Raw genomic sequence first — 12,504 nt, 5'->3', positions numbered from 1 at the left:
ATATCAGAGAGGGAAGCGCTCCGGGTTCCCCTGATGACAACATTTCCGAATTAACCCAAAGCTCCTGTTCTTTCCAACTTGAAAATGGCAATGAATGGGCAGCTTGGTTCTGAGGGGGCTGGAGCTCCCACTTCCCAGTGGAGCAAGTGCGGAAGGGGGCGGGTCTTTCCACCTTGGCGTGAATCAGATTAGCAGCCAGCTCAGGAGCTCAGGTGTTTCCCTTCTCACACTGACCAGGGTTTGTCTGCAGGAGTCAATGGAGGCCAAGATCCCATCTGAGCAGCACCGGAGGTCCTCTCTCACTAGGGCCGGGATCCTGCCAAGTCCATATTGACATTGGACAGCGAGGCATGCACAGAGAGATTGGAAATCCACAGTCCACACTCACTCCAGCCACAACTCCCATCCAGGTCCCGGTTTCTACCCCTGCCCCCATCCCAGACCACATCCATTGCAGAGAGCCTCAGGTTAGTCCAGTCCTGCCTCATGCATGCCTCCCCACACACGCATCCCCTCCAGCTCCCCCCTCAAGTCACTAGCGCCCCACGCTGATGTTGCACGTCTTGCAGCTGGGGTCTTTTTTGGCATCAGCGGTGGAGAGGCTCATGAGTTGGTGGCCGCTGATCTCTCCCAGCACGCCCAGGCTGAGGTCGACGGGCTCGGTGTATATGACCTCCAGGATGATGTCCTGGGCGTGGTGATAGACCAGTTCGCCGTCCTCCATGCAGCAGGTCAGGAACTTGTTGCAGGAAATGTCCAGCTGGGGCAGGCGCTCCCGGCAGAAGTGGTCTCCCGGGGAGCCCTTGGGGGCCAGCACCAGGACAACGTAGTGGTAGGCGGTGTACATGCAGTAGAAGTCCGCAAAGTAGAGGTTGGTGTTGGGGCTGAAGAGGCGCTGGGCGGGGATCTGGAAACGGTAGCGGCCGTAGGGCGAGTCCTGGGGGGGCTGGCCTGTGTTGAATTCGGTGTTGCAGCTGAAGAAGATCCCATTCAGCATGCCGCTGGTGGGTGAGCCGTGGCTCCCGCTGTTGTCCTTCAGGGAGGGCTTCATCATGTTCCCACAATGCATCCTGAGAGGCAGGGGGAGAGAGAGTGTCAGCCCAGCGGAGGGGGTATGGCTCTTGTGCTCCGTCGGCTGCACTAGAGACTAGCTGCTCCTCGGGGTTACCCCAGCACGCCCCCACTGAAATCCTGGTTCGGATACTATTTGCTGGTGTGGGTATACCACAAGCTAGTGTTTGTGGACTAGTGGTTAGAGCAGGGAGTGGGATTGGAGCCAGGACTCCGGGGTCCTATTCCCAGCTTTGAGAGAGGGGTGGAGTTTCGTCTATGGGTTAAAACAGGGGACTAGGCATCAGGACTCCTGGGTTCTATTCCCAACTCGGGGAGTGTGTTTGAAATTGGTTTTACTTTCGAGCGAGTGCAGATAGGTCTGGGACAGGACAGGGTCAGAGGGGAGCCCAGCCGTGCAGTCCCAGCTCTGTGTTCTTTGTGCCCTCTCATTCTAGGTAAGGAAAACATCTCCTGGAGATGGTGCTTCTTCCCCCCAGACCCCCTGCATTTGCTAGGCTGGGTGTGTGTTCCGGCCCTGCTAGGGGAGCCGCGGGGGGGGGGGGGGTAAGGGGGTGTTACCTGACGTGCTGGAAATATTCCTTGTGCTGGTTCCTATAGAAGACCGAGAATCTGAGCATCCTGCCCGCAATGAGCTCAGCCTTCTCCTGCAGCTGGGCCAGGTGCTCCTTAGCATAGTCTGCAAGGGGGAGGGAGACATTGGCCATTACCTACATCAGTGCAGCCAGCTCCCCACCTACCCACCCCTCTGCAACCTGCTGGGTCCCTCCCCACTCCCTCCAGACAGCTGGCTCCCCAGCAGCTCAGGCTGGCTCCCCCTCCCCACCACAGCCAGCTGGCTCCCCCTTTGCACCTGTGGCAACCAGACAGCTCCCCCTCCCCATTCCCATCTTTCTGCCTCTCTCCTATGGCTGCAGCCAGCTCCCCCCACCCCTTTGTTTATTCCTTCCCCTGCCTTTACAACCGGTTCCTACCCTTTCCCCTAGCTGGCAGCAGCCAGCTCCCTCCTCCCTTTGCTTCCCCCTCAGGGTGCGACTAGCTCCCACACCCTAAGTCTCCCACTCTTCCACTGTTGCTCCACAAGACAGGGTTTTGCTAGCTCTCTCCCCCCCGCAGCCTCTGTTCTGCCTCAGAGTCAGCAGCCCCCACTGCTCTTGGGTTTTTTATATGCCTTTAGCACAGGACGCTCCCGCCCCTCTTGGGCTGCCCTGCATCCATCTCCCTCTTCTGTCCCCTTTCTCCTCAGCCCTTCCCCAGAACACCCACAGCTTGCAAATAGGCTCCTGCCCCAGGGGCAGGGGGTCTTTGACTGCATAGGACGCCCCTGGATACCAGCACCATTGCCCCAAGGCTCAGAGGACCGGGGATTGTTGGGGAACAGAGAGCTCCCTGGCCAATTTGGGAGGGGGGACGGGCAGGGGCACACACAAAGCCTCCCTCTGCGGCTTGTCACTATGGAATTGGGGGGGGCTCCAACCTGTCTGAAAGCAAAGCAGGGGAGCAACGATCCCCCCTCTGACACCACCCCAGCTAATGCAGGAGAAAGGAAATCTATTTGTGGGCATTGTGCTGGTGGCAGCTGGTCTGTGCCAGCCCCCTCAGACTTGGCAGCAGGCCCATTAGGGAGCAGTCGCTGGCTAAGAGAAATGGCTGCACAAAGAGGCTGGAGCCCCAGGGGGCAACTCATGGGCAGCTCAGTTCTCGTTTAATATTCAAGCAGCATGAACCTCCCCCCTCCCCCCAGGGCTCGCACAAACAGCGTGAACTCCCCAGACCTTGTATAAGCAGTATGACACGACAGAGGTTTTCCCCTCCCCCCGAGGGCAGATCGGATGTGGGTCCACAGTGAACTCAACTCTGAGAACCAATTCCCCTCTGTGGTGCAGCAGGCTGGAGATTCCCTTCCGAGGACGGGCCGCGGGGGCTCATCACAGTCTGTGCCAGCTGGGCACGGACCATGTGGCTGAGGTTCCGCTACCAGCTATTGCTCCTGATTCATCAGGGCACACTCACCCCCCGTGCAGAACTCCACGGTCTCACTCCAGCCGGACACCAGGTACTCCCCATCACTCTGCTTCACCGCTGTCTGCACGGCCACGCTGTACTCTGTCCTGGGGCTCAGGAACCAGTGACCCCTCACAGTCATGGGCAGTGGGACTGCCTTGGCGACCAGCTTGGTGGGCACATCCTGTTCAAGGGCAAGAGCCATGCCACACATGCAAAAATAAACCAGGCTTGGGATCGAAGCAGTGTGGCTAGTGATTCCCCCTGCCAAAGCCTCCCCCTACGAGCAGCATGACACCCGGGCCCTGGTACCCTGGGAAGTACAGCACCCATCCAGGCATAGCCTCAGAGCATTGCACAAGGCTGATCTGGCAAGACCCTCCAGCAGCTCCCCTGAACTGGATGTGCATGCCTGTAAGGGAGCCTGTGCCTGCCCATGATGAACAGAGAGGCAGGTCATGGAGACCTTGGGAAAACCCTTCTTAAAAACAATCTTAGTCTATTACAATGACAACCGCCATGGCTCCACAATCTGCTGTACAGGGAGCTGCATGACCTACTGGCGTGGAAAACTGTTGGGTATATTGCTACAGTGGCCACTACTCTAAAACAACTGTCACTACTAATATGTTGCTCTTATACAGCATAGACTGACCGAGAATGCTGCCAAATTCACTATAATAGAATACCACTGCTTTCTAGCATCACCATAGCACTCATTACTGTAGTACACTGCAGAGTAGTACTGTTACTAATATCTGTTACTGTAGTATTTGGTGCCATAGTATCTACTGAAGTGGAATACTGTCATATCTGTTACTGCAGAGTATTATAATATTCATTAGCATGGTATTAATATCTGTGGAATACTCTGGTACTTGTTATTGCAGAATAATTTATTACCATGGTATTTACTGTTGTAGTACTTGTTACTGCAGAATATGTAGTATCTATTGACACGATACTCACTGCAGTGGAACACTGCAGTACTTGATATTGCAGAACATTGTTGTCATTATTGCCATGGCATTCATTTCTGCGTAACACTGTAGTAATTATTGCCATGGCATTCATCACTGTGCAATACTGTAGTACTTGTTACTGCAGAATGCTGCAGTATCCATTAACATAGCATTCAGTCCTATGGAACATTAATTCTTTTTCTGTTTGAGCAATGTCTGAGATGGTGCCTTCTGGGTTGCACCACTAAGGCGCCAATATACATCCCACCCCACCCAGCAAGAGTTGTGCCCAACTCCTCTTGCATGCAAGATGGGCAAAGAAATCTCTCAGAGCCCTGGAAACAGCCAAACAAGCTCTGAGGTGTCCTGAAAACCTTTGTTTTAAGGAATAAATTGCCGTGTCAGTAGGCCACAAAAGCATCAGTGCAGCGCAGTGCCGTTTCTGTGGCAACGGCAAATGCTGAAGAGTCAGGAGACGTGGGGGAAAAAGAAGCTTATTATTGGGGAGGGGGAAAAAAATAATGTTTAACATTAAATAGCATCACCGTGGTAACCATCCTGCTAAAAGGATCCTGAATTAGTGACTCTGTTCCAGAGGGAGAAGGAAGAGTGAGTAATTCACTCCACGTCTCCTCTGGTTATGTGTTGGAGGGTACGTTTAGCACTCCTCTCCATGCTGATTTGAGGGGTACAGCTGCCTCCTCACCCATCCCCACACTGGTTCACGGGAGCAGGCCTCAAGTCTCCCAGGGCTCACTGCTGCTCTGGCCCCCTGGCATCAAATCTCCCCAGGCAAAACCTCTTAACTTCACAGCACAGTTGGGTGGGGAAAGGAGGCTCTTTTTCCTGGCTCAGGCATCTCGGGCTGGTGACACTAGTGGGCTGAGAGTCTGAGGGGCTCAGATCCAAATCCTTCTCCCACTGAAGGATTTTGACAGTAGTGGGACCGGGCTTTGAACCTGACTCTTCTAGTTACCCACAGCACCAGGCACAGCGCCCCCCCATGCTGTCCCCACCCATGAACCTAGTCCCTACCCTGAAGGGACCCCTTCCATGCTCCATAGGACATGCACCCCTTGGGTCCTTCACTGGAGCTGCCAGCAAAGGGACCCAGTTTGGAGGCATCTGGGATGTAGATACGCAGCTGTGCCGTGAGGAAGAGATGGCATCCGATGGCTACACGGGGAGTGACTCAGCGCTGGGCTGAGTACTCGGGAGAACAATCGTTGGCTGAGGGTGGCGACGAGCATCCGGTTGCTACCCACGTTTCCCCCTGCCCCTTGCTCACCCTGTGTTTGAATTTGTTGGAGTTCTTGTTCTCCTTCTTGTTGAGGTCGATGAAGTAGTGGGTGACTCTCTCCAGGTCTCCCCCGTCCATGGCCCAGGAGATGCGGAACGAGTCGCACGTGATGTTGTTGATCTCGATGCTGCGGGGGGTGGAGAGCAGCTCCATGGTCCAACCCGCCTGGCTCCTACGGCACAGTGAGGGGATCAGTATGGTGACGGGCAACCGAGGGGTAGAGGCCATAAAACCAATTGGCCTCACGACCAGATCCGGAGCCCATTAGAGTCAATGGACAGACTTCCCTTCACCAGAGTGGGTTTAGCCTTCAGCCCACAGCATGGCCCCAGGGCAGAACCCCCTGCCCCAGCATGGGACTCCATTGCAGCTTCTCGTCCCCGATGTGAGAATTTGGGGGTGCTCTGAGGCAGCCCCTCTGCCAGCACTGGAGAGAGAGTACTCTGTGGAGGTGTATGTTTACACAGCTATCTGGATGCACACGCAGCTTCTGTGGTCACAGCTCTGCCAAAAGGGAGTGAAAATGCTGGCCCTAAATGAAGGGGGAGCGGGGGTGAGCTGGGACTCGGGAAGCATGGGTGCTCACATGGCTAGGAGGCCATGCTGGGAATGGCTGAGCACGGCCCAGTTGTAGAGGAAGGCTGACCTTGTTGTCAATGCACTGGCCCAGGACTCGGGGGGGACCTGGATTCCATTCCTGGACTCCCTTGGTGCTTTACATAGGTCACTTACTGTCAGATTTCCAAAAGGACTGTGCTGTGTGTGTGCCCCTGATAGGCACCAGACGGCCAGCACATGCTGTGTTGAGCGCTATGGAAAAATCTGGCCCCAGCTGTGGGTGCTGAGCCCTTGAAAAACTGACCCCTCGCCGCTCTGTGCTTCAATTCCCCCGCTGTAAAAGGGGGCCACTGACACTTCCTTGGCGGGCCTCCTCTATCTAAGGTGTGAGCTCTTTGGGGCAGGGACTGTCTCTGATCCTATGGCTGTGCAGGGCCCAGCACGATCTTGATTGGAGCTACTGGAATACAAATAATAGCACAGAGAATAGCCCTTCCCAAAGAGCAGTAACTCAGGCAGCGATTCCCCAGCTTCTGTCATTCTCTCGCTTCCTCTCCCCATGTATGTGCCCCTCTCATCGGAGGAGCCCTAATTAATTCCATCTGAATCCATGGCGCCAGCTGAAGAGCGGGTGTCAGCCCACACGGAGGTTTGACAGAGCAGCCGGCACCTTGCAGGTGTTGGTGCCAGCAAGTATATCGCAAGCCTTGAACGGGACAGATTCGGAGCAGATGGTGCTGGGGAGGGAAGGGGCTCTGGGCCAACAGGCGCGAAAGGAGGCGGGATTTGAGGGGTTTTTTTGTTTTGAAAGGAGAGGAATTGCAGGCAGGGAAGGGGGAGGGGGGTTGTGCATGCCAGGAGCTAGAGAAAATGTGAGAATGCCAAGCGGGGGGGGGGGGTTCGGGGGGGTGTCTGGGTAACCCCCAGTTTTAACATCCCCTTTGTCATTTCAGGCACTGCTTTGCACTGTGCTTAAAGCAGCTTGATTGCCGTCATTATACAGAGGGCAGGGTGGAATGGCAGATAGCCATATACTGCAGTTACAGTGGAAGTGGGGGTTTATTGCACACGCATGCAGGGTGTTGTGCATGGATCAGGCAAGGGAAAGTGAACAGCATATGCGGGGCGTGCAAGGTGCATGTATTTGCAAAGAATGGGTGTGAACTGGGTGCAGATACTGTCAGTAAGGTGTGTTTTGATTGTGTAGGTGGTATGTTTGTAACATGCGCATACAAAGTATATACAGTGTGTGAGCAGAGGTAACGGGTTCACATGACATCTGCATGTGTTACATATGTGTGCAGTGGGCAGAACCCATGGGTACATGTGGCATGGATGTAATGGGTGTGTTCATACAACATAAGTGTGTGCTCCATGTGTAAAAAGGGCACCTGGTGAATTGGTAACATAGGCAGATTCACTCTGGGTACAAGCAAGCCCTGCATGAGACCCACTAATAAAGTGGGTTCTGCTATGTATTACTAGCTTCTGATGGCAGCCAATAGGCAGCTTTGGGGTGTACATGGAACCTGAGTGGTACATGGGCAGACTTTCACCCAGCATTCAGCATGAGTGCAAACAGAACAGATTTCCAAATGCACTCAGCACCCAGCAGCTCCCATGGTGATCCTGGGAGCCCAGTTTTCAGAAAAGCCCAGCAGCCAACATCTGCTCAGCACGCTGAGCTCTGGGCCAACGTGTGGTGTCTGGAGTGGTTGCACGACATTATTTCTTCCACGCCTCTTTCATTTGCAGTGAACCCAAGTCTGTGACCTTCACGGATGCCAGCAGCTTTGATATAGGGATTATTTAAGAAGCAAAAGGCAAGAGAGCCTAGGGCTGGGCTGAAGCTGCAGTTCCTTATAGCATTATGAGGCCCGAGAGGAGTTCTTTCCATAAGGAGGAGCTAGGCATGAGACTCTAAGCTCAAACACAGAGGTGTAAATCAGGAGAGATTTCATTTCCATCCGCTTCGCGCGGGGGGAAGGGGGAGATGAGATGTGACTTGGAGAGGCAGGCATGGGTGCTCTTCCGCTGCAGCGCTCCCTGGGCGGAGCGGAAGGAGCCCTGCCAAGAAGCCACCTTTATAATCTGGGTGTTTCTCTTTAAAGGGATGGCACTATGTTTGCTTAATGTGGGGCGGGAAGGAGGGGGGGCGGAAGAAAAACAACAACGTAGGACTTAGAGTTGGGGAATGTATAATTACATGTAAATGTTCTCCCGCACCAGCTCTTTGTGCTACAGGGAAAGCAGCTTTTATACCCAAGGCCCAGCCAGCACTGAGGCCTCTGGGCTTGATTCTGGATTCTATCCTGCCACTGATTTATTGTTTGATCTTAGACAAGTCACTTCCCCCATCCCGCTCTGTGCCTCACTTTCCCCATCTGAACAGCTGTTAATAGTTGCTACTGCTCTGTTTCATGGGGGCATGGAGACTCCGACCACTGATATTTGTAAAGTGCTTTGAGTTTGATCCTCAGATGAAAGGGGACAGAGGTATTATTGGCTGAGCAGGTTGGGTACACCGAGTTGGCCCTGGTGAGTTTTACATTCGCTTCACTTTGCTCTGGCTTCTTTGGAAACAACTGTGCAATCAGTTTCAAAGGGTGAGGCTTTTATCTGGAGAGAACAGGTCTGATCACCTGTGCTTCCCTGGGTGAATCACTAGCAGCTAAAAAGCCTAATTCCCTGTGCTCTGAGTGCCTGGGGCTGAGCCCTCCCCAGCTAAGTAGGTTGAGGCCTGGTCAGTGCTTGGATGGGAGAGCTGCTGAGTGGACAAAAGTGGTGCTGGCAAGTCGGCATAGGATGTTTGGAGTCAGTATTGAAAAGCTGCTTTCCAATGAGATGTAAAATCAAGCTCTAACTAAGCTGCTGTGGTCATTAAAGATCCCTTGGTGTTTCTTCCATTAGCAAGACCAGCATCTACTCTCCCAGGGATGCTACACGACCTTTAGAAGGACAGATTTGCAAATGTCTCTCTTTTCTCTTCCCCCACTCCATCTCTCCCCTCTTCCCACCCCCTACTCTCTCACATGGGCACAGGCTCCTGCAGCAGGATCACAGTTTGTTTCGTGTCAGATTTTCCTAATTGTCTTTCTTCTCTTCCCCCCTGCCGTCATGGTTCCTTTGTGTTTGGGAAGCAGGTGCTTTTATTTATAGCTGCCACATGAACAGCCCACACCTTCGCGTTGTGTTGCGATTTCTCAGAATTCAGCACATCAGAATTTAACCCTGCGATGACTCAATATAGCCAACCATAGGGAGTTATTGTTGCGCAGCAACAGGCGCTAGCTGAGGGGGGAAAGGCTGTTACCTGGGTGATGAACATTTTAGAGGGTCAGTGCCACAGTTAACAAGGACCCGAGTGGGGCCGCTTTTGTTTGCTTATAACTGCATGCAACAAAACCAAACGGCCACAAACTCTTTTTTAATATTGGGGGGGAGAGGAGATGAATCCAGGCCTCAGCTTAGTACATATGAGCAACTCTACAATAATAACCAACTAGTGTGCAAAGCAACTTGAGAATAACAACCAACCAGTATGCACAGCACTTGTGAAGAACCCTACAATGACAACCAACCAGTACGCACATCTCATGAGCAACCCTGCAATAACAACCAAGTGTGCACAGCACTTGTGAAGAACCCTACAGTAACAACCAACCAGAGTGCACAGCCCAAGAGCAAATCTACAATAACAACCAACCAACATACACCGCACATGTGAGCAACCCTACAATAATAACCTGCCAGTATGCATAGCCCTGGTGAGCAGCCCCAGTGTGTGCCTGCACTAATACCAAACCATCGTGCACATGGGTGGAAGCAATCAGGAGACAGGGCCGGCTCTAGCGTTTTTGCCGCCCCAAGCAGCAAAAAAAAAAAAAAGTCGCGATCGCAAGCGGGGGCAGCTTTACTGCCGCTTCATTCTACGGCAGCAATTCGGCGGCAGGTCCTTCGCTCCGAGAGGGAGTGACGGCCCCGCCGCTGAACGGCCGGACATGCCGCCCCCCTCTTCATTGGCCGCCCCAGGCACCTGCTTGCTACACTGGTGCCTGGAGCTGGCCCTGACAGGAGAGGCATCTTGCGCCTACTGTGGACATGGTGCTGTTAGTGACTGAGTGGGAGATAATCCCCAACCCCAAATCTCTATTGGCTGCATTCCCCTGCCAACCACCCTGCTATGGGCGGAAAGCTCTGAAAGCCACAGCTCCACATGGGTGGGAGCCCAATCAGTGTGAAGCACCTGCTGATAAATAGCCAGCGGCTGCTGCTGGTCTCAGCTGTGCTGTTTGCTTAGAGACCGATCCTTGGGGATCTGACCAGGCCATTAACACTGTCCTTTAAATCAGCTGCTGTCCAACCTGCCAGCAGGCTGGCTGGTTTAATGAACAGAGCTGTGTCTTGTGACTGTGGCTGAGGGCCTGATGCAAGGTTCCAGGGAGCAATTCATTGGCCCCCTTCCAGCCCTGCTCGGCTTCAGCATGGGTCCCATCTGCTCAGCACCCCCAAACAATACCAGTATTTTTCCTTTCTCTATTGACTTTTTTTCCTCCCTTCCCTCGAGTGAATTTAGCTCTGAGGAGGAGCAAGGCCCCCTGGCTTCAGGTCTGATGCCCATCCCTCTCTGGAGCCAGAGGGGAGTCCAGCCTCCCTGCTGAGGCTGCTGGCAAAGGAAGGGGAGGTAGTTGTGGTGGTCAGTGGGTTGGTAATAGCCACTGCTGTCCACTGAGAACGCTGTACGAACTCACAGATCCAGTGCGCTGATGCCATTTTCCTCCAGCGCCTCCTGCTGGGAGAGGCTTATCTCTCTGCAGCATGATACGGTCCAAGGAGAGGAGGTTCTTTGTGCAAGCTCAGCACTTCCTGATGATCGAGTTTGGCTTTGAAGCAGCTGCAGCAGGTAGGGTAGGCTAAAAGCTCGGCCCTTCGGCCCCGTCTGGTTCAGTGTGGCAGAGGATGCAGGAGGAAGGACTTGGGGAGAAATTGCTCCAGAGTGGTATTTCTCAGCCTGGCTGTTCTTTCCTCTCGTATCTGGAGGGAGGAGGGCAGAGGCATGGCAGCCAGAAGCAAGGGGTGAAGGAGGGATCAAACTTTGTGGCCCCTTGGTGTGGCTGCTTCTGCTCCCTGCACAACCTGGTCTTAGGGGGAAAGCACTGCCAGGAATCCAAACAGAACGGGAGAGAGGCTGGGTTCGGCTTGGAGCCTGGAGCTCGGGAGTAAATGGAGAGAAAGAGAGCGGGAGGTGGATGGGACAAAGGAGGGAGTGAGGATGGGGAACAGACGCTGGACTGCCCCATGTGCCCTCTTGATGCACTTGGGTGGAGCTTGGCCAATGCACCTTTCAGAGCTGGCCAGGCCCCTGCCCCAAAGCACTTACAGCCCAATAAGGGGCGGACAGCGAGGCTGACTGGATGAATGAGCTGAAGTGAAATGTGCCTCTGCAACCGCCATACAGGGAGGCCGTCAGCACCCGGCTAACCCGGAGACCCATCTCAGCACCGAGCGGGGCTTAGCAAAGCATAAAATACTGTCAGGAGCGAGTGCTTGCTGTTCTCCTTTTGAAAGTGCTCCACGGGGATCTGGATGCCCTGAAGCCCCGCACGCCATTGGAAGCCACTCAGACAGCATTTCCAGTACGGGTCCTGACCTACACTGAATGTACAAGCAGCTCTCACTGCGGAGTGCGAGAGTGCACAGCGAGGGCCATGGGGTAGTGAGCTGTGTGCTTCCTATGTACCCCTTAGCAGGGTCATCCCTGGGTTCCCCAGCAGTAACACAGCACAGTCCAAAGGTCCAGTAAGGAACCCTGACATGGTGCATCTAAAGAAGCTATGCTTTTGGAAGGGAAAAGATACACACACACACAAGTCTCATCATGCATGGGGTGCCACCAAACAAAGTCTAATCTGCAGCCCTACGGTCAAATTTGGTGCAATGTGTTTTTATTACGCAGACCTTGGCAACGGGTATCAATGAGGGGTTTTGGATGGCCAGATCAGATCAGTCTCTGGCAGCAATTGGCATAATGTTCCAATCCATTTTTAGCTCCAATTAATAAGTGGCGTTTGAAGAATGCATAGCAGGCTGTTCAGCTAGTCTGATGTACATGGGCTCATGCAAAGTTAGTCATAAATGCATGCAGATCTCCCACGCATGCAGAGGCGTGAAGGCATGTGTGGCGATCCACAGAGAGAGGGAGAGAGAAAAAGGTGCATGTGGAGAAGGAGAGATTCCTACAGGTACAGCACGATGCATGCTCAGATACAGAGAAGTGAGCAAAAAGGGAGAACATGCATGGCAGTGCACAGACATGAAGATATACAGAGAGACAGCCACATCATACACGCATGCAAGCTATTGTTTAGCTTCTGTGTATGCCCAAGTATACAGAGACATGTTCATGTATGGCAAAGCACTTATATGAACAGCGACAGGCCTATGCAGATACACAAATGTGTAAGTAATTGCTTGGTCTCTGTTACCAGAAAATATATGCAGGTATGTACCGGGGAAAAGGCACATACACAAATAGGGAGGCACATGCATAAACAATGATAAAGAGACCCCTGCACAGAGCAACAGACCCAACTGTGTGTGTAGCTGTCA

At 53.5% G+C, this 12,504-nt stretch overlaps 1 protein-coding gene across 1 annotated transcript; it reads right to left on the bottom strand.

Annotated features, from left to right (window-relative positions):
• Positions 1-535: 535 nt before the first annotated feature.
• PHYHIP (phytanoyl-CoA 2-hydroxylase interacting protein) lies at positions 536-5,490 on the bottom strand. The gene is made up of 4 exons (XM_024197270.2): positions 5,326-5,490; positions 3,085-3,259; positions 1,633-1,750; positions 536-1,070 (listed from the first exon to the last, which is right to left on the bottom strand). The coding sequence occupies exons 1-4, from the start codon at positions 5,488-5,490 to the stop codon at positions 536-538; spliced, it is 993 nt and encodes a 330-aa protein (XP_024053038.1).
• Positions 5,491-12,504: the final 7,014 nt, after the last annotated feature.

Source organism: Terrapene carolina, unplaced genomic scaffold (assembly GCF_002925995.2).
Source record: "Terrapene carolina triunguis isolate 2854851 unplaced genomic scaffold, T_m_triunguis-2.0 Scaffold53, whole genome shotgun sequence".
In the NCBI taxonomy this organism is placed as follows: Eukaryota; Metazoa; Chordata; order Testudines; family Emydidae; genus Terrapene; species Terrapene triunguis.
This window is presented reverse-complemented; position numbering and strand designations above follow the sequence as displayed.

Coding starts and splice junctions, on each gene's coding strand:
- PHYHIP (XM_024197270.2), bottom strand. CDS start 5,490: ATGGAGCTGCTCTCCACCCCCCGCAGCATCGAGATCAACAACATCACG. Junction 3,260..5,325: donor CCAACAAATTCAAACACAGG/GTGAGCAAGGGG, acceptor GCCCTTGAACAG/GATGTGCCCACCAAGCTGGT. Junction 1,751..3,084: donor CGTGGAGTTCTGCACGGGGG/GTGAGTGTGCCC, acceptor TCCCCCTTGCAG/ACTATGCTAAGGAGCACCTG.